Source organism: Moschus berezovskii, chromosome 16 (assembly GCF_049115385.1).
Source record: "Moschus berezovskii isolate FMDL1 chromosome 16, NW_MosBer_1.0, whole genome shotgun sequence".
NCBI classification, from domain to species: domain Eukaryota; kingdom Metazoa; phylum Chordata; class Mammalia; order Artiodactyla; family Moschidae; genus Moschus; species Moschus berezovskii.
The window spans coordinates 17,247,899-17,265,334 of record NC_142475.1 but is presented as its reverse complement, the minus strand read 5'-3'; the positions used below and the strand labels follow the sequence as shown (position 1 = coordinate 17,265,334).

Sequence of the window (17,436 nt, the reverse complement as noted above, 5' to 3'; positions counted from 1 at the left end):
TTATTATCGTAATTTATTAGTAGTAGTCCAATTCTCTGTATAAATAAGCCTAAGGAGGTGACAAAAAGAACTATTATTTATAGTTTTATCTATTTTATTTTTCACTCCTTGGTCATGTGAGGGGCTAGATTCTCTTAGGGAAACCTTGGTATAGTAACGCAAATTAACCAGTGACGTCTGAGTTGGCCAGTTCTCCAGGACTCACCATAGCCAGTCTGTGACACCAGCTCAGCAGCCCCTCCAATGGGCTTCGTGAACACTCCCATGATTCCTTTCCCCACGCCGGAGATAACACCCTTGGCCTTGTGTCCTGCTGAAGCTTGAGCCTCCGATGTTTTCTGGAAGTTCTGCATTGGCTGATCAACTATACCAGCAATTGCACCTGAAAAACAGCGAAAGCCTGAGTAAGGACTGAGGCATGGAATCCTGAGAAAGTGAAAGCTTTCAATCTGGAACAGTTTTGTTTGGATTGAAAATGAAGCCCCACCCTCATTATAAAGCGCTATACTATGCATTCATTTACCATTTATCTAAGTACACTGAGGCTATTTTAGACATTTATTATTGCAGTATCTTCATCAAAACACGATGTTCTGACTAGGTTTGACCCAACACAGCCAGGATCTATGAAGTTCAGTTTAGAATTTAATAAACATGCCAGACTATTTCCAAGTGGCACCCACACACCTTTCTCCAGAAATCAAGCAACACAGTTTAGAGAAAAGCACGAACGATTCCTTAGGAGAGTGAGCTGAATATATTTTCACTGAATCTGGGGATGAAAAAACTGAAAAGGGCGAGCCTCTTTCTTGTTCTCTCTTTTAGTAAGACTAAGAGCAACTGTTTAATATAATATTAACATATTAAGAATTATATAATAGTAATTATTGATATAGTAATAATTATTTCTATTACAGTAAATCTGTCTCAAGGGCTTACTATATGCTAAGGGCTTACTTGTAGGAGATCATTAATTCTCACAATCCTCAGGAGTCATGGTTTTTATCCTCAGCTTCTAGACAAGGCCACCGAGGCACAGGGAGGTTAAGGAGTTTTCCCAAGGTCACACAGCTGTCCCGTGCTTGCGCCAGGATTTGAGTCTAGGGAGTCAGAGTCACAACCTCATTCTTAACCACCAAGCTAGTCACTGATCCTGTTTATACAACAAGCTTCTCTCCTTGACCAGTCTTGGAAAAATCTCCTTTCTCTCACTTCAACTGAGGATTGGCCACTTAACTCTTCGCTTGAGAACAGCTAGAAGCCCAGAGCTCAGGGCTGTCTGCTCTAACAGCTTTCCCAGGGGGCAGCTGGGCCAGGCGTGGAGCTGGCATGTGAATTCCTTGGCCTCTGTGGGTCCCCTCCTTGCTCCTCTTACTCTGAGGGACCAGGGGTGAGTTTGAGCAAAGGCCTAACGGAGTGAAGGGTTCCCTAACGCAGCAAGAGGTAAAAATTTCATTACAATTCTTGACAGAATTCTGTTTTCAACTCAAACCTGCTAGGATTAATGAAAATGCACCGTCCCCGGGTAGAAATTTTAGCTCATGTCAAATCCTATTATTCCAAATGCCACTAATTCAAAGTCTCCTGGGTAAAGGGAGATTTCCAGGTCTCAGTTAATGACCTGCTAATTTCAAGTCATATTCCACTGAACAAAATCCAGTAAAACAAAAAGGCCAGTTCCTTTGCGTCAGTTGTAAAGGGAACATTCTTCATGGATTCCACTCTTCTAAATTTTGACAGCGCCATTTAAGTTTATGTATTGACAGATTAACAGTGACCTGAGGCGAAGGGTCTGTTTCCCAGCCTAGACCACGGCTTCGCAAACCTCTTATATAAATGATGTTGGAAGCAGAGGAGGCTGCTCATGGTTGGCCTGGCGGTCAGCGACCATGCATGGGCCCCGGCATCTCAGGCACCCTCCTGACACCCAGCCTCGGGGCCTGGGCTGGGAGCTCACCTCGCGTCTTCAGTCTGAGGAATCTGAGGCTCTGTTCTCCACCTATGAGGTCAGGAGTCAGGGCAGCGGGAAGTATTAATGGACCCGGCTGCCCTGGGAGGGGCAAGAGCCCCAGGGTCTTCTCTTCAAATCACCTCACAGCAGGCAGTTCAAAGCGAAAGCTTCGCATCACGGAATACGGCCTTTGCGCTGTCACTTCCTGATTTCTTTGACAGATGCCCATGCTGAGAGCAGAAACGGCGGGGTAAACAATAACAAATTCACTGTTAAATTAATCGCCTTTCTGCATTTTTCTGGGAGAAGTGTCTTTTCTCAGGTGCAGCTTCCCACTGAGACTATTAAAACTGAGTTAGGAGGGGGGCAGATGAAAATCTCCCATTTTCCTTTAACATGCCAGGCCTGAGTGGCAAGGAGCCTGGGGCAGCACCCACCCTGGGCTCTGACCTCCATCTGCCTAAGTGCAGACAGGAACCGTAGTGAGGTTCCCCTTTGATCCTCCACTTTCTCCAGGCACCGGCCGAAGTGAAGGCTCGGTTACCGGGGCTTTGATAAACTCTTCCGGCCACCCTCAAAGTGGGAAGTCGGAACACTGTGATAAGGTGTTAGATCCTAAGAGGCAGAGGAGGAGCTGTGGGGGCCCTGGGTCCCGGGTGGGACACTGGCCTGATGCACACACGGGTCCGGGTGCGTGAGACCCCCAGCCCCGCCCGCGAAGCAGCTCTCAAAGAGGCAGAGGGCTCTTTCGGTAAGCCTAATCCAGTCAAATCCCACCACCGGTAAATTATTTACTGCTGTATACTCCAACTCTGCTCTGAGGCTTTAGGTAGTGGAAATGGATCCCAAAACTTGTCCGTTGGCATCAGGCCACGGAGAGCAGCCACGTGGAGCTGGCTGTGATGTGACAAGGTGAAACAGGGAGGGGAGGGGGCTTCCAGGGACCCTTCCTGTGCCAGCCGGCCTGGCTTTGCTTTCTCCTTTTCTTTTATTGCCATGCCACGTGGCCTGTGGGATCTTAGTTCCCCAACCAAGGATCAAACTCACGCCCTCACGTGGGAGGGACGTGCAGAGGCCTAACCACCGGACCACCAGGTAAGTCCCAGACGTGCTTCCTTTCCTGCCCTTCCTTCACTGGAAGAGGGGGCCTCTCTCTGTGAAGCAAGGGAACGAAAAGGCTCTCCTCACCTCTTCTGGGACTTGCTCAGCTTTAGGCTGGGTCACTATCTATCGATGTTCTGCCCATGTGGCTGCTCCAGTGCTGCCGTGTTGCATGTTGTAATTTTATTTTGGGCTTTTTTGTTTTTAATCACGATGGTGGAGGCACAAGCTGTGACACCGCTCCAAAGTTCATTGTTCCAGGGACAAACAAGCCCCACAGAGTGTATTGGGCATCCCAGCTTGAGGCTCACTTGTTTTTGACCAGAACAGATCAGCAAACCGAGAAGGAAGCACACTCGTTATTCCAAAACTCCCTTCTAATTGGAATGCAAGGTGCTGATGGCTGAGGGCGGCACCAGGGGGACTGTGGGCCAGCACCTTCTGGGCGCCCACGTCCTGACTCACCTGGTGGAGGCGCTGTGGCTGGGATTCTGAACATCATCCCGAGAGTGGCCGTGGAGATGGGGCCCGGCTGCTGGGAAATCCAGCAACTAACTCTTAAGTCAGAGAAGGGAGTTCTGACAGCCTGCCATTGGTATTCATGAGAGAGAAGTCCCGTCTGGGAGGGAACGTGCCCGGTAAGTGCCACACGGAGCTCACATCTCCTCTCAGCAGGTTCCAGGCCGTAGCAGAAAGTGGGGCTGTCTGGGGAACAGAGCTGGTAAATGAGGGCAAGCCTGATGCCAACTCTGCAGGCTGGACAGAGTTCTTCCAAAAGCCATTGCTTTCTGAAAACAGTTATAGACCTCCTCCAGGAGCCTTGGTGGCATCCCTCTCTGGGCCGTCATTTCCTCGCTAACCTGCGGCGATGGGCCTGGCCAGGCAGCTATAGATTTCCTTGGATTTTTCAAGAGCCTCATAACACTCCACAGTGTCCTCATGAGGGCTGAGCTAAATCAAGAAGGCCCATCAGACTCATGAACATTTGGGGGAAATGTGTTTTTCCTACTCTGCAACTTTCAATTGTTCAGTCTCCCCACATCCTGATTGTTTCCAGGCGTGGAGCCCTTCAGGGTGGGTGACATGTGGAAAGACCCAGGCTCTTGTCCCACCTGGACTTCGGCAAGTCACCTAACCTCATCCACATCTAGGGTTTGAAGACCAGACAAGATGACTCAGGTGGAAGTGCTCTGACAACCCTGAAGTATTTAAATATATTTTTACTAACTAGGTCATTTATGTTTATGTCTTATAAAGGAAGAAACTGAGGAACTAGCTTTTTGATTTCACTAAGCGTGGCTATTATATATAAACAGCTCTAACTTCAGTCGGGCACTTACTGGCATGTGGCAGTTTTATACACCATTTCTGGGAATGTATTACAGGGCGACAAATCCATACTTTCCCAAGGGAGGAAAGTATAGATTGGTTCTAACCCCCCTTTTTTCTTCCTGCCATACATCAAAGACCAGACATTTTGAGATAACCCAGTGATCATGTGGGATAGTTACTGAACTCTTCCAAGAAAGGAAGCTGGTTGGGTCAACCTTAGTCTGCTGCTGCTAAGTCACTTCAGTCGTGTCCGACACTGTGTGACCCCATAGAGGAGCACAGAAATGGACACACTGCTCATGGTGTGTTGCTGGGAGTGGAGCTCCTGGGGGCCCAGAGTCAGGCCACTGCTAGCAGGTGCAATCAGATTCACATCATTCCCAGAACTCCTAGGTTTTCGGAAATTAACTTTAGATTCTGAAAGACTCCATGAGCCTACTGCAATTTCCATAGACAGCCTAAATGATTCCCTTGCATGGAGGAGTGTGTACAAAACATGATGGCTATAGCAAAGTTCAAAGGGATTTGAACTTTGGGATTTGGGATTCTCTATCCTGGATAATAATAGGAGCCATCATGCTTCAAAGGGTGACGTCACAAAGGCAGAATCACAGCTCCCCACGTAAGTGATTTCTACCACCCGGCACAGTCTCAGACAGTGGAAAATGGGGAGTGGGTGTGGGCGTCTCTGAGGGTGAAGAGCCCAGATCAGCCAAGATGGAAACAGCCACATGCCAGCCAGCTCAGGTCTCCTCTGCTGAGTGCCTCCATCCAAGAAGATCCTGGACAGCAGGGAGGAAGCACTCCTGCCCACAGCAGAGGGCATGCAAGGTCACAATTCTTAGCAGAAAGAGGTCCCACGGTTGCCAGATAATGACCCGAGGCCTCCACGGTAACCTCACAGTCACTTCCTATGGTTACAGCAACCGGGCTAAAGCTAAAGCCAAGACGCCCCTGCCACTGGCCAGATGGCTCTCTTTGCTGGGACACTCGCTGAAACCAGACGGCCCTTCTCGTTCCCTTGCCACCATAATATAATGAAGGTGCTGCTGACCAAACATGGATGCTGTGTCTGGTGTGCAACGGACCACCACTACTTCTAGTAATGGCAGAGTCATTTCCAGCCCGAATTTACAAAAGAGAAGCCCTGAAGTCACAAAGATAGGGACCTGGAACCCAAGCCTGGGGTTTGCTGACTCCTGAGGACCATGCCCCCTGCCCCCCCGCCCCCCCACCTACACCGGAGCAGCCACGCCACCAGAAGGGGTTTGCCCCTTAAGCAGCTGCTCCACCCCAGGTCCCCTTTCCCACACATCATCACCTGGCCACGCCCCACATCCCTGCAGGTTCGACAGGACTTAAACAAGTTCTGGAAACTGCACCTGAACTTGAAACATCTCACTGCTTCCTGTCAGATCCTCACTCAGCTGGCCGCTGTGAGAGAAGGGCTTGTGAACAGAACTGCAGCCTGGAGAGAGGACAGGTCCTTTCAAGCTCATCGTTTCTGACCTTTGCTCTCCCTGCTTTGGGCCCCTTTGATCTCCCAGAGATGCAAACTCCTTCAGATGCTCAGCAGGCAGGCGGCCAAGCAACACAGTTTTAAATTCCTTTGCAAACAAATAAACAGAAGATACCCTTGAAAATCCTGCTCTGCAAAACTTCAGCTCTGAAGCTTACTTTTTTTATAGATTTTTTTTTCCCCAGAGCAACTTGTTTTTCAAACGTTTGTAATATCTGGAAATACCCAGGGCAGTCTTCCCCTCTCCGTGTACCATCTGGCTGCTGAACAAACGGCAATTACTCGGAAAAAGAAAAGGAAAGAGTGGGCTCCTCACTCAAGTTTACATGACATTTGCACATGGCTCAAGTGTTTCTCAAACAAAAGCAAGAGTTTCGATTGCTGATTGCCCTATATGAGGCGGAGAGGGGGTAAGGCTTCAGGAGGCTGGCCTGTTACTCCCTTGGACAAGCAGGCGGCTGTGTGCTGACATTCTCCAGTTGACGAGCAGGACCCTCCCGGGTGAATGAGCCTTAGGGATGCCAGGAGGCGGCAGAGAGCGGGTGGCGGGAGAGGCGACTCCCACTAGCGCTGGGAAGGGCGGGCCCGGGCCTCAGGATGGCCCTGCGCAGCCGCACCAGGATTGGCGTGGGGACCGGCTGCAGGCCTCGTCTCAGCCTCAGCTTCATAGACGGAAGGGCCACACCACCCCCGGTTCTGGCCCGGGGGCACCTGGCCCCGGCAGGGCTGTAAGCAGACACCTAAGCGCCCCCACCCCGGCCCCGCCCCTTACCGAGCAGGCTGAGGCCCAGCCGGGACAGGCCCTGCCGGAGCCCCTCGCCCAGACTCTCCGGGAGCTGCCGCCGCCACTCCTCCTGCCGATTGTAGTGCTCTTCGTCCAGCGACAGCCGGTCCATGTTCCGGGCCAGGCTCGTGGCCAGGTTGGTGATGGACGTGAGGGTACCTGAGGACACAGAAGCACGTGGGTTTGGGGCCCTGGTCACATGGATGCCGGCCGCAGGGAAGGGGTCCCTGGAGCGCTGTGGGCGAGCGGAGTCCACAGCGGCCTTCTGGACTCGCCCGTGGACAGTGAGGGTGGCTTCCCCCTGGGCAAGGTGACGCCACGCCCTTCGGAAAATGAGGTGAAGGTGAACACTTGCTGAGGAAAGGGGATCCCCTAAGTGTAGGCCCTCCCTCACCAGAAGAATGCCTGCAGTCTCACACAGAGCTATCATGCACTCATCTGACCATCAGGGCTTGGCTACAATAGTTAGTTTTGAAGTCCTCAGGGAGGCCCGGTTTTTTGAAGGTTGCAATTTGCCGGCTCTCATTTGAAAGGGTAAGGTTATGTTGCTGAATTTTAAACAGATTGTAAAGGAATGTTTCCACTTTAGGAGTAAGATCTATTCTTCCCCATTACTCTAGTCATAGTATAGGAAGACACTCAACTTTATCATTTGACAATCAGGAAATAATTATTATGCCACAAAGAATATGTGTGATTTTGATATTCAGGGTGTGAGCCGGAAAAAAAAAGTGAAGACAACAAAGAGAGTAAGGCATGTGAAAGCCAGGATTCTGTCTGGTTTTCTCAAGACAGGCTATTTCTGCATCCTGTTCAAGACAGTCATAATCCCCTCCAGCAAGTCTGCATAGGTCTCAGTGAGTAAAACTGAAAGACATCAACGGACATATCCTGAAGCTAATGAATTAGTTCATCTGTTACTGGATGTCTAGGTTCAAGAAGAAATGGAAGATGTTGTTTTTGCAGCTTCATCTTTACCAGTCATCTGAAAAGAAAAAAAAAATCACGTACGTACACACACACACAGACAAACCAAACAGATTTTGCTAAGAGGACAGAACAAGTGTAAAAAACATTCAGTGAGTCACTACGCTAAAATTACTGCTGGAGTTCGATTTAGCAGGTGTTGGTTGTCTTATTTTAAAATAAAAACAACAGAACCACAAAGGTTCAAGTGTCAGGAGTGAGAAATCCGCAGTGACTCACCCGTGGGTTCCTGCGGCTCAGCTCACAGGCCTCCCAGATGACTGGGGGCCGCGGGGGACGTGGCCCTGTCACTGCCCATGGAATTTGGTTTATTGCTCTTGCTGTTCTCTTGCCAGTCCCCCCTCTATGGATCATGGGTTCTCGTATTTCAAGCTCAAGTGTTGTTTGAGGCCTTCTAGAGACTTCTATAACCTACCCACTCATAAGAGAGTTGCAGTACTGTTGGCTGTAAAAGGCCTTTTACCGGGCGGGGGGAGAAGGCCTTTGCCCTGTTTCCCCTGCCTCCCGCTGAGAAGAAACGGGGACTCAGATGGCCCTTGTTAGTTCTCAAGTCACTGCCAACTTGACCAAAATATGGGCAAACAAACACGGATGAAAAGGAAGCACGCTCCTTCCCGAGGTCGGGGGTGGGGGTGGCAGACTGCAGTTTGGCTCCTGCGCCCGATGACGCATCCGGGCCACAAGGTGGCGCTGTGTACGTGGAGAGCCAGGGGAAAGCTGGCCCGCTCACCTCCCCACCGGCTTCCAAGTCAAAATGTATCCTGCTCCTTAAGAAAGTTATGACAACTGTATCTACATTAAAAAATATATATATATGATGAGGCAACACAGTGTAGGATTTCTGATGTTTAGCAGAAGGCCTGAACACCTTGAATATTTCTGCATTTATCACATGGAATAACAGTTGAGCCAATCCTTGTTTTCCCAATGGGAGGTTTCAAATTCTGAAGTTTCTGAAACATTTTCACACAACTACAGGCAAGCAGTGATCTGTTTAAAACATAAGACGTTATATATGAGCTTTGTTACAAATCCAACATCTCACTGCCAGCTAACAAGCCAAACAAAGCTAGAGGCAATATTAATTCACTGAGAACGTTTAACACATTCTCTAAAAAGTAAGACAGGGAAGGAATGAAAATCAGGCCTCGTTACCAGGAACCCGAAGAGTTACCTTTGGAAATGTGCTTCACAAACGATGTAGTCCCTCTGGAAACCCCGCTCACAAAGGCTCCCGGCCCCCGGGTCAGTCCCTCATACGGAAGCCTGAAGAAGTCGGCGATGCCGTTCCCGATGCTTCGCACCAGACTCGCCGGGCTGCCAAGGATTTCCAGGGATCCAACCACCCAGCCTGCGAGGGAGACCAGAGGGAAGGGGTGACTGAAACCTTAAATGCAGCACTTTCAACATTTGGGAAAAGTGACCCATTTTCCCTGCAATTCATTTTTCACACTAGAATTGAGAATGGAATAAGCTCCTTTGGAGCAAAATATGGGAAATAACTCATTCACTGTGAATTCATAAATGGCAAACTTTCATACTTTATAAATCAAAGTGATCCTTTTGGCAACCTCACAAATAGCTTTAATATGACTTCCCTGCCTCCCGTATTCCTGCTAAAAGGGACCCGTGTGCAGGGGGATGACGCTCCCGCCCGCTCCAAGCCAAGGCGGCCCCTGGGGCGGCAGGTGTCCGCAGGCTGGGGGGGTCTCCTTAAAGCTCCTTGGGGCAGCGAGGGGCCGGGACGCGGAGGAGCAGATGCCTGGTCGCGGGAGGAGGCCAGATGCTAAGCGGGGTGCTGCAAAGGGGACGCGCAGCTCTGACAGGGACGGAGGAGTTATTTTTAATCTTTTCCAATCCTACCAAGCTGAGCGCTTCCCTTTGGAGCGGAGCTGGAGCCAGAGAAATGTCTCCCCTTCCACCCCGGCTTCAGTTGTGTAAACTCTGGTGACAGGGACATACTGATTAGCTTAGCGAGAGGGGCGTGTTCCCTGCGAGGGTCCCAGGCAGGGAGCTTGGGATCTGGTTTCCTATTTGAGCTGGTGCTTACCAGGAGCTGGCCTGCTTAGTGGCCTGACTGTGGAGCGCTCGGCCCCGTGGGAACGTGGCTGAGTGTGGATCCCGGAGGGGCTCCCTGCCTTTGCTCTCGGGCGAGGGCTCAGGGCTCTCACTCAGAGGACACAAGAGGCTGGGGGCTCAGGAGAGTATGAGTCCAAACACACAGTGTCTTTGGGGAACATGCTAACCTCCCCAGCCTGTGGCTGAGAGGGCTTTAAGGGGAGGCTGCATGGGTCAGGACCCAAGTGGGAGCCAATCCCGTGTCCCCCGCGGCAGGTCCTGGGAGGCCAGGCCTAGGACAGAGACCACCCCCCCCCACCCCCGCCCCGAGTCAAGTCATCAACCCCAGAGGGCTGTGAACATGTGGGGGCAAGAGCCAAGCCACAGCCCTGAAGGGTCCCCAGGCCCAGCCCTTTGGAGAGGAACATCCTTGCATCTTGAGCCCCCTTCTCTCCTCTGGAACATCAGAAGACAACATAAGGGTTTAGGTGAAAAGAGGGAATTATTTCCAGAAGATGAGGATTATAAATGGAGGGGCCTCTGGGTGGCCAGGCATTCACCTCACTTATTTTGCCCAGCCACTCTGCAAGTCTTAGTACCTGCCTTCACGTAAATTCAGGTTTAGTGAAGGACTGAGCCTCTCCCTGGGCGAAGGGACCATGCCAGGCTCAGGGGACAGAGCCTCATGTGATGTCGCGTCGTCCTGTCGCCAGCATCTCGAGGGCGGGCAGGACAAGGAGGGGACTGCGGCTCGATTCTCCCCATCTCCCCACTGCTTAGACACGTGGGAGGGCTTCAAGGCCAGGCTTACCCAATTCCAAAGCCCACCCTCCCTCTTCCTGCAAGCCCAGGCCTTACTGAGTAGGCAGGCTACCATGGAAGGTTGTGGAATATTCTTCCTCAAAGGGCCTTCTCCGGATGTAAAGAAACAACAGATTTCCTTTAGCATGGAAGAGTTGGAAGGTTCACTTGGAGGCAAGAGATCAGACTCGAAACAACTGCCCTTCTCTCCAAAGCTTCCATATAGACATGAAGAAAGGAGAGTTAGCTACCTCCAAGCAGAGAGCACACACTGTCCGATGGGCCTGGTCAGGCTGGCGCAGCGGGGCACAGGGTGCATGGCAGGCAGCCAGTCCCACCTTCCAGCCCACAGCCCGGCCGCAGGAAGGTGAGGCAGACAGTCCTGGATCAGGCCATTGCGGATGGGGAGTCTAGGTACAGACCAAAGTTACTTCTCAAGGCCCCCGAGACTACCAGAAAAGGACCAAAGCACCCAAGGGCATTCTGCCTTTAATTATTTCTCTCCAAAAGCAAACATATCGTTTGGCTTACTGGGTTTGGAGATTTTGCTGAAAAAAGGTACCTGCCTGGCTGCCCATAGAGCCAAGCCTTGGAAATAGAGAGGGAGCCCAGGAAATTAGAGTCCACACAGTCTCTCCTTCAAATAGGGTCAGTGGTCACTCATTTCTAATCACTTTATTGTTAAAACTTCTACAAGTACTTCCCTAGAAATGAAGTCAGGATATTTCAGCCATTTAATCAAGTCCAGTGGGTGAATCCTGAGCCAAGTGAGACAAGTGAGGCAACTTGCCCACTCCCAGGCCAGCCCTTCCTTTCCCAAGAAGGCCAGTACATTCTCTCTGAGACGCTTCTACCCAGGGGTAACCTCCTACCCTCTTCCCATTTCCAACTCTTTCAAAATCACTGCTTTTCTCCAGATAATCTTCAGACTGTAAGGCCTTTAGTGACAGAACTCCCAACAGGCCTAAAAACTTGGCTCTCCAGAGTAGAATTTCTTGTTTCAGCATATAATGAGACTGGGATAACAGCTTGGAGAACTTTTAGGTAGATTACCAAAAATCCAAACAGATTGTTCCTGTGAAAGCTCATGAAGAATAAAAGAGAGGTCACTTTCAGCACAGAGGCTGCAGGACATGGTTCCCTGGCGGTGGCCACAGTTGGAGTTTCCCTGCCAGCTCACCACTCTGACGGGGACTCCCACACCTTCGCCCAAGGTGATGACTGGGTGGACGGGAAGCTTACTCCCTCCTCGGCTCCAGACCAGAGCTCAGTAACCTATCTGCCTGCTTCTCATAGAAAAGCAAAAACTGCCTGAAAGAGTAAAACTTTTCATATACCTGTCTATTAAATTTGAAATGGTAGCTGCCTGGAGAAAATGTTACCAGTGTGGCAACAACAGGGGTCGGTCAGTCACTGCTACGATGTTGTCTTTTCTGGGAATGCACTCACCAAGGACAATGTTACCACTTTCTGTCCTGTGTTAGTTTTAGAAAGTAGGACCTCCCTGCGCTTTACCAGAAGGGGCTGTGAGACCAACTCCGGTTGGTTGGTGTTGGTCGCCTGGAGTGCATAGCAACGTGAGGGGCCCAATTATCAGGCTGAAACCGTTTGAGAGTGAATTTAGGTCCGGAAGGCGAGCTCTGACGCCCATTACCATAGGGAATCCAGAGACAACCTGGTCTCCAAAACAACCTTCAGCTCACAGTACTCCCCACACCACACTCCGTACACAGAGCCAAACACCCCCTGTGGACTCTTCCAGCTCAGGTCTGTGGAGAGGCTGAGGCACCTACAGCCTTCTCTTTGCCGTCTGTCTAGACAGGCAAGGCTGCACTGGGTAGGTAGAAGGCTCTTTATGTATCTGACAAGCACACAAATCCTCTGAATTTCTCACCTAGAGCTATTCATGGGCCCTAATGAAGGAAGTTAACAGCCCAGAACTACATTTCTTTTAGGTCCAGGGGCTGAGAGGGCCTGGGCTGGTTTTCCTGGCTGCACTAGATCCCTGATATAGAGCCTTGTGCCTGCAAGGAGTCGAAAAGGCACTTGCTAAATGGGGATCGAAATTTTGTTACATAACAGCAAATTTACCGGCTGCTACTGCTTAAGGGTTCATTAAGCGCCACTCTAAATTCAGGGTACTTCACATACTTTCATTTCTTGTCAGAAATCTTAAAATCCATTTTATGGGTGAGGAAACTGAGATGTGGGAGGTTCAATAACTTGCCCCCAGCCTCACAGCCAGCAGTGGCAGGGTCTGGATTCCAATATACTGCTGTCTAACTGCTCCTCACCCTCCTGTGCTGTTTCCCTGTGTCTTGGAGTCAGGACCGCCCTGAAGCCTTTCTTTCTCGCTCAGGCTCCCTCTGCTGTGTCCTCACCTGCTCTGAAGAGGGCCCCTGCGGCGTAGTGCATGGCCAGGGCGTGGACAAGCTGCCTGGCTGTGGTGAAGATGGGGCCTCTTTCAAACACTGAGAAGGAGAGCGGAGTGTGGTCAGAGGCGATATACAGCTTGAGGGACGCGTGGATGCTGACGAGGAGGTTCACGGGCTGTATCACCAGCTTCCGCAGCTTCACGGGATGCACCAAGGCCCTGGCGTGCTGCCTCACCTGCATGGGCAGCACCTGTCTGCCACCTGCGAGGGCCGTGGGCTGAGTGCCCGGGCTGCTGCTGGGCAGGTAGGTCTCAAACAGAGTTCTGATGTAGTAGACAAATGTGTCTTCCACATATAACCGGGCAGGTTTCAATTCAAAACTGAACTCATTCACATCGAACAGGACGTCCGTGCCCTCGGTTAAGGTGAGGCAGAGTTTGATAAAGCAGTTTTTCTTGTATTCTTCCAAATCTTCGCTGGATACGAGGAGACTCTGCATCTTGGAGCACTGAGGAGATTCTGTTCTCTCCCCCTGGCAGACCAAGACAGCGAAGTGGAAATTGGACTTGTTGTACAGCTGGTTGTCCAGCTGCAGGTCCCCGCAGCAGAGCTCCACACAGTAGACATGGAAGGGGGCATCTTCCCCAGGGAGGTGGCCAGCCACGGGGGCCATCTGGAGGAGAACGTGGTCCAGTGTGAGTCTCAGAAGCTCGGATGATGCTCTGTGGTGGGTGAGGTCATCAAACACCGCCAGGCTCAACTGAGTGACGAACATTTTAAATGTCACGATCTTCTCCAGAGTTCTGGAGGAGAAAGGGAAGGGAACATGAGCATCTCTACTCCACTTTTCTTTTCTTTTCCTCCCTCCCTTCCTTCCTTAATGTCTTAGTAGATTTTCAATGACGGAGCCTTCTTAGACCCCTCCTGATGTTCCATCAGATTCTCATAAGAAACAAATTAAGAACTCAACTTTCAGTACATCCTGTCTGGACAGAGCCGGGCATGCTCCAACGGCACTGGGAGATGTTCCCAAAGGGACCCTTACAGGTTCTTGTCCTGCTGCTCTATCGTGCTTCCCTTATCAACACCAGATTTTTCCTTGAGTTCTTTGTGCACTAATTCTGTGCTGTGATCATCATGAGGCAAAAGGGTGTAATGAAATAACCAAGATGTCTTATATGGGGAAAAGTAAGAGCAAGCAAGAGAAAACTTCCCAAGAACCCCCAGCACAGCCCAGCGACCAGCACCTCAGGGCGCGTGCTCTGCTCTCCCTGTCACGTTTCATGCTGAGCAGCCCGTGCTCTGTCTCCACGAACCCCTCTGTCCCGAGCTAAGCCACCGTGCTGTCACCCTCTTCAAAGTCATCGCTCCAGCAATTCACTCCCTCCTACACCGTTTCTTCTTCCTTACCAGCAGCTTATAAACATGCTATTATTTCTCTTATCTTAAAAAACCCCTCTCATTGACTAATTCCTCCTCGAGCTACCCTTTTCCTGATCCCCTTCACATAAACACCCCAAAGCACACACACCTTGTCTTCTGTTCCCCACTTTCCATTTTCTCTCAGCCTTGCTCCAGGAAGGCTCTGTCCCACTGCCTCTACCAGAGCAACGCCCTTCAGGGATCCCAAGAGACTTCCTTGTTGCTAAACTGAACACTGGGCTTGAAGTCTGTGACACACGCACCCTACTGTGGCATTTGGGTGGGTGACTCCCTCCTTCTGGAAGTACTTTCTTTGCCCGTCTGCTCTCAGCTCTCGTATGTCTCGTCACTCATCACCTATGGGACTCCCTCCCCTTAAAGGTAAGGCTGTGGTCCTTTTCTCTCCCCATCTCCACTCACTCCCCTTGGAGGTCTTCATCTGGGCCCGCGGTTCGGCATCTATATGCTGATGACTTCTACAGTCACACATGCAGCCCAGAACTCCCGGTGAGCTCGGATCTTGCATTTCTAACTGCCCATCCACACAGGAGTCACTTACAGGGGTCATGTGTGTGGTCATACTCATGATCTCACCCCCAAACCCACATAAGAGTTGTTCTCATCAGTTGCTCAGACCAAAACTTTTAAGAGTTCTTGATGCCTCTGTTTTCAACCCATATCCAATACATCAGGGAAAATTCCACTGGTTTCTTATGAAACTGCGTCGCAAATCTGACCATTTCTTACCACTTCCCCTGACAGTGTAGCCTACGCCGTCAGCACCTCCAGTGTGAGCAACTCTAACAGTCACCTAACCAGTCTCCTTGCTTCCTCCTTCACTTCTCCATAGTTTACTTCAAAAGCACAGGGAACTGTATTCAATATTCTGTGACAAACCATGATGGAAAACAATGTGAAAAAGAATATATGTGAAATATATATATATATAAACTATACTTCAATAAAATTAAAAGAAAAGGAGCCATGGTCTTCTAAAAATTTATGTCAAATCAGGTAACTTCTCCATTCAAACAGATCCAATGACTTCCCCGTTTCACTTAGAAGAAAACGAAGCCCTGCACAACGTATCCCCTCCTTCCAGACACTCCCTGCCTGACCCCGGGCCCGGGTTCTTTCCAGTTCACCCACTGCACTTGGCCCGCACTGGCCTATTCCCTGCTCCTCCAATGTGCCGCGTGCACTGCTTCCGACTCTCAAGAGTCTTCTCCAATACCACAGTTCAAAAGCATCAATTCTTCGGCGATCAGCTTTCTTCACAGTCCAACTCTCACATCCATACATGACCACGGGAAAAACCATAGCCTTGACTGTTCTGTTCTGTTCAGTCACTCAGTTGTGTCCGACTCTTTGTGACCCCGTGGACTGTAGCCTACCAGGCTTCTCCGTCCATGGGATTCTCCAGGCAAGAATACTGGAGTGGGTTACCATCTCCTTCTCCAGGGGATCTTCCCGACTCAGGGATTGAACCCAGGTCTCCCGCATTGGAGGCAGACGCTTTAACCTCTGAGCCACCAGGGAAGCCCCATAGCCTTGACTAGACGGACCTTTGTTGGCAAAGTAATGTCTCTGCTTTTCAATATATTATCAAGGTTGGTCATAACTTTCCTTCCAAGGAGTAAGCATCTTTTAATTTCATGGCTGCAATCAGCATCTGCAGTGATTTTGGAGCCCCAAAAAATAAAGTCTGACACTGTTTCCACTGTTTTTCCATCTATTTCCCGTGAAGTGATGGGACCAGATGCCATGATCTTTGTTTTCTGAATGTTGAGCTTCAAGCCAACCTTTTCACTCTCCTCTTTCACTTTCATCAAGAGGCTTTTGAGTTCCTCTTTACTTTCTGCCTTAAGGATAATGTCATCTGCATATCTGAGGTTATTGATATTTCTCCCAGCAATCTTGATTCCAGCTTGTGCTTCTTCCAGCCCAGCGTTCCTCATGATGTACTCTGCATATAAGTTAAATAAGCAAGGTGACAATATACAGCCTTGACGCACTTCTTTTCCTATTTGGAACCAGTCTGCTGTTCCATGTACAGTTCTGACTGTTGCTTCCTGACCTGCATACAGGTTTCTCAAGAGGCAGGTCAGGTGGTCTGGGATTCCCATCTCTTTCAGAATGTTCCACAGTTTATTGTGATCCACACAGTCAAAGGCTTTGGCATAGTCAATGAAGCAGAAATAGATGTTTTTCTGGAACTCTCTTGCTTTCTCCATGATCCAGAGGATGTTGGCAATTTGATCTCTGGTGCCTCTGCCTTTTCTAAAACCTGCTTGAACATCTGGGAGTTCACGGTTCACATATTGCTGAAGCCTGGCTTGGAGAATTTTGAGCATGACTTTACTAGCGTGTGAGATGAGCGCAATTGTGCGGTAGTTTGAGCATTCTTTGGCATTGCCTTTCTTTGGGATTGGAATGAAGACTGACCTTTTCCAGTCCTGTGGCCACTGCTGAGTTTTCCAAATTTGCTGGCATATTGAGTGCAGCACTTTCACAGCATCATCTTTCAAGATTTGAAAGAGAGTCCCCTGTACCGCCAGGAGATCCAACCCGTCCATTCTAAGGGAGATCAATCCTGGGTGTTCATTGGAAGGACTGATGCTAAAGCTGAAGCTGCAATACTTTGGCCACCTCATGCGACGAGCTGACTCACTGGAAAAGACTCTGATGCTGGGAAAGGTTGGGGGCGGGAGGAGAAGGGGACGACCGAGAATGAGATGGCTGGATGGTATCACCGACTCTGTGGACATGAGTTTGAGTGTACTCCCGGAGTTGGTGATGGACAGGGAGGCCTGGCGTGCTGTGATTCATGGGGTCGCGGAGAGTCGGACACGACTGAGCGACTGAACTGAACTGCTTCCAACTTCTGAACTGGCTGTGCCCTTTGTCTGAGAGTTCTCCCCAGATAATCATATTACTAACCCCCTGGCTGCTTTCAAGTTTTTGCTTAAATGTCAGCTTCCTGGTGAGGTTTACCTATACCAGTTTTTCAAAACTATCCTTTCTGTTCCTATACCTGGGTAATTCCTGGTCCTGACCAGGCATTGTTTTTATTGCTGCTGAACTCCAACCTTCCACTAAACCATAA

General features: G+C 50.1%; 1 protein-coding gene across 7 annotated transcripts in view; it reads right to left on the bottom strand.

Annotated features, from left to right (window-relative positions):
- VPS13B (vacuolar protein sorting 13 homolog B) overlaps positions 1–17,436 on the bottom strand; it is a 767,155-nt gene that overhangs the window by 8,613 nt on the left and 741,106 nt on the right. For all 7 annotated transcript variants that reach the window (XM_055431816.2, XM_055431817.2, XM_055431818.2 and 4 more), the window contains exons 56-59: positions 12,915–13,711; positions 8,849–9,025; positions 6,676–6,846; positions 206–382 (exon numbers count right to left, since the gene is read on the bottom strand). In XM_055431816.2, coding sequence (XP_055287791.2) covers positions 206–382; positions 6,676–6,846; positions 8,849–9,025; positions 12,915–13,711 — 1,322 coding nt within the window. The remainder of the gene's footprint in view (positions 1–205; positions 383–6,675; positions 6,847–8,848; positions 9,026–12,914; positions 13,712–17,436) is intronic.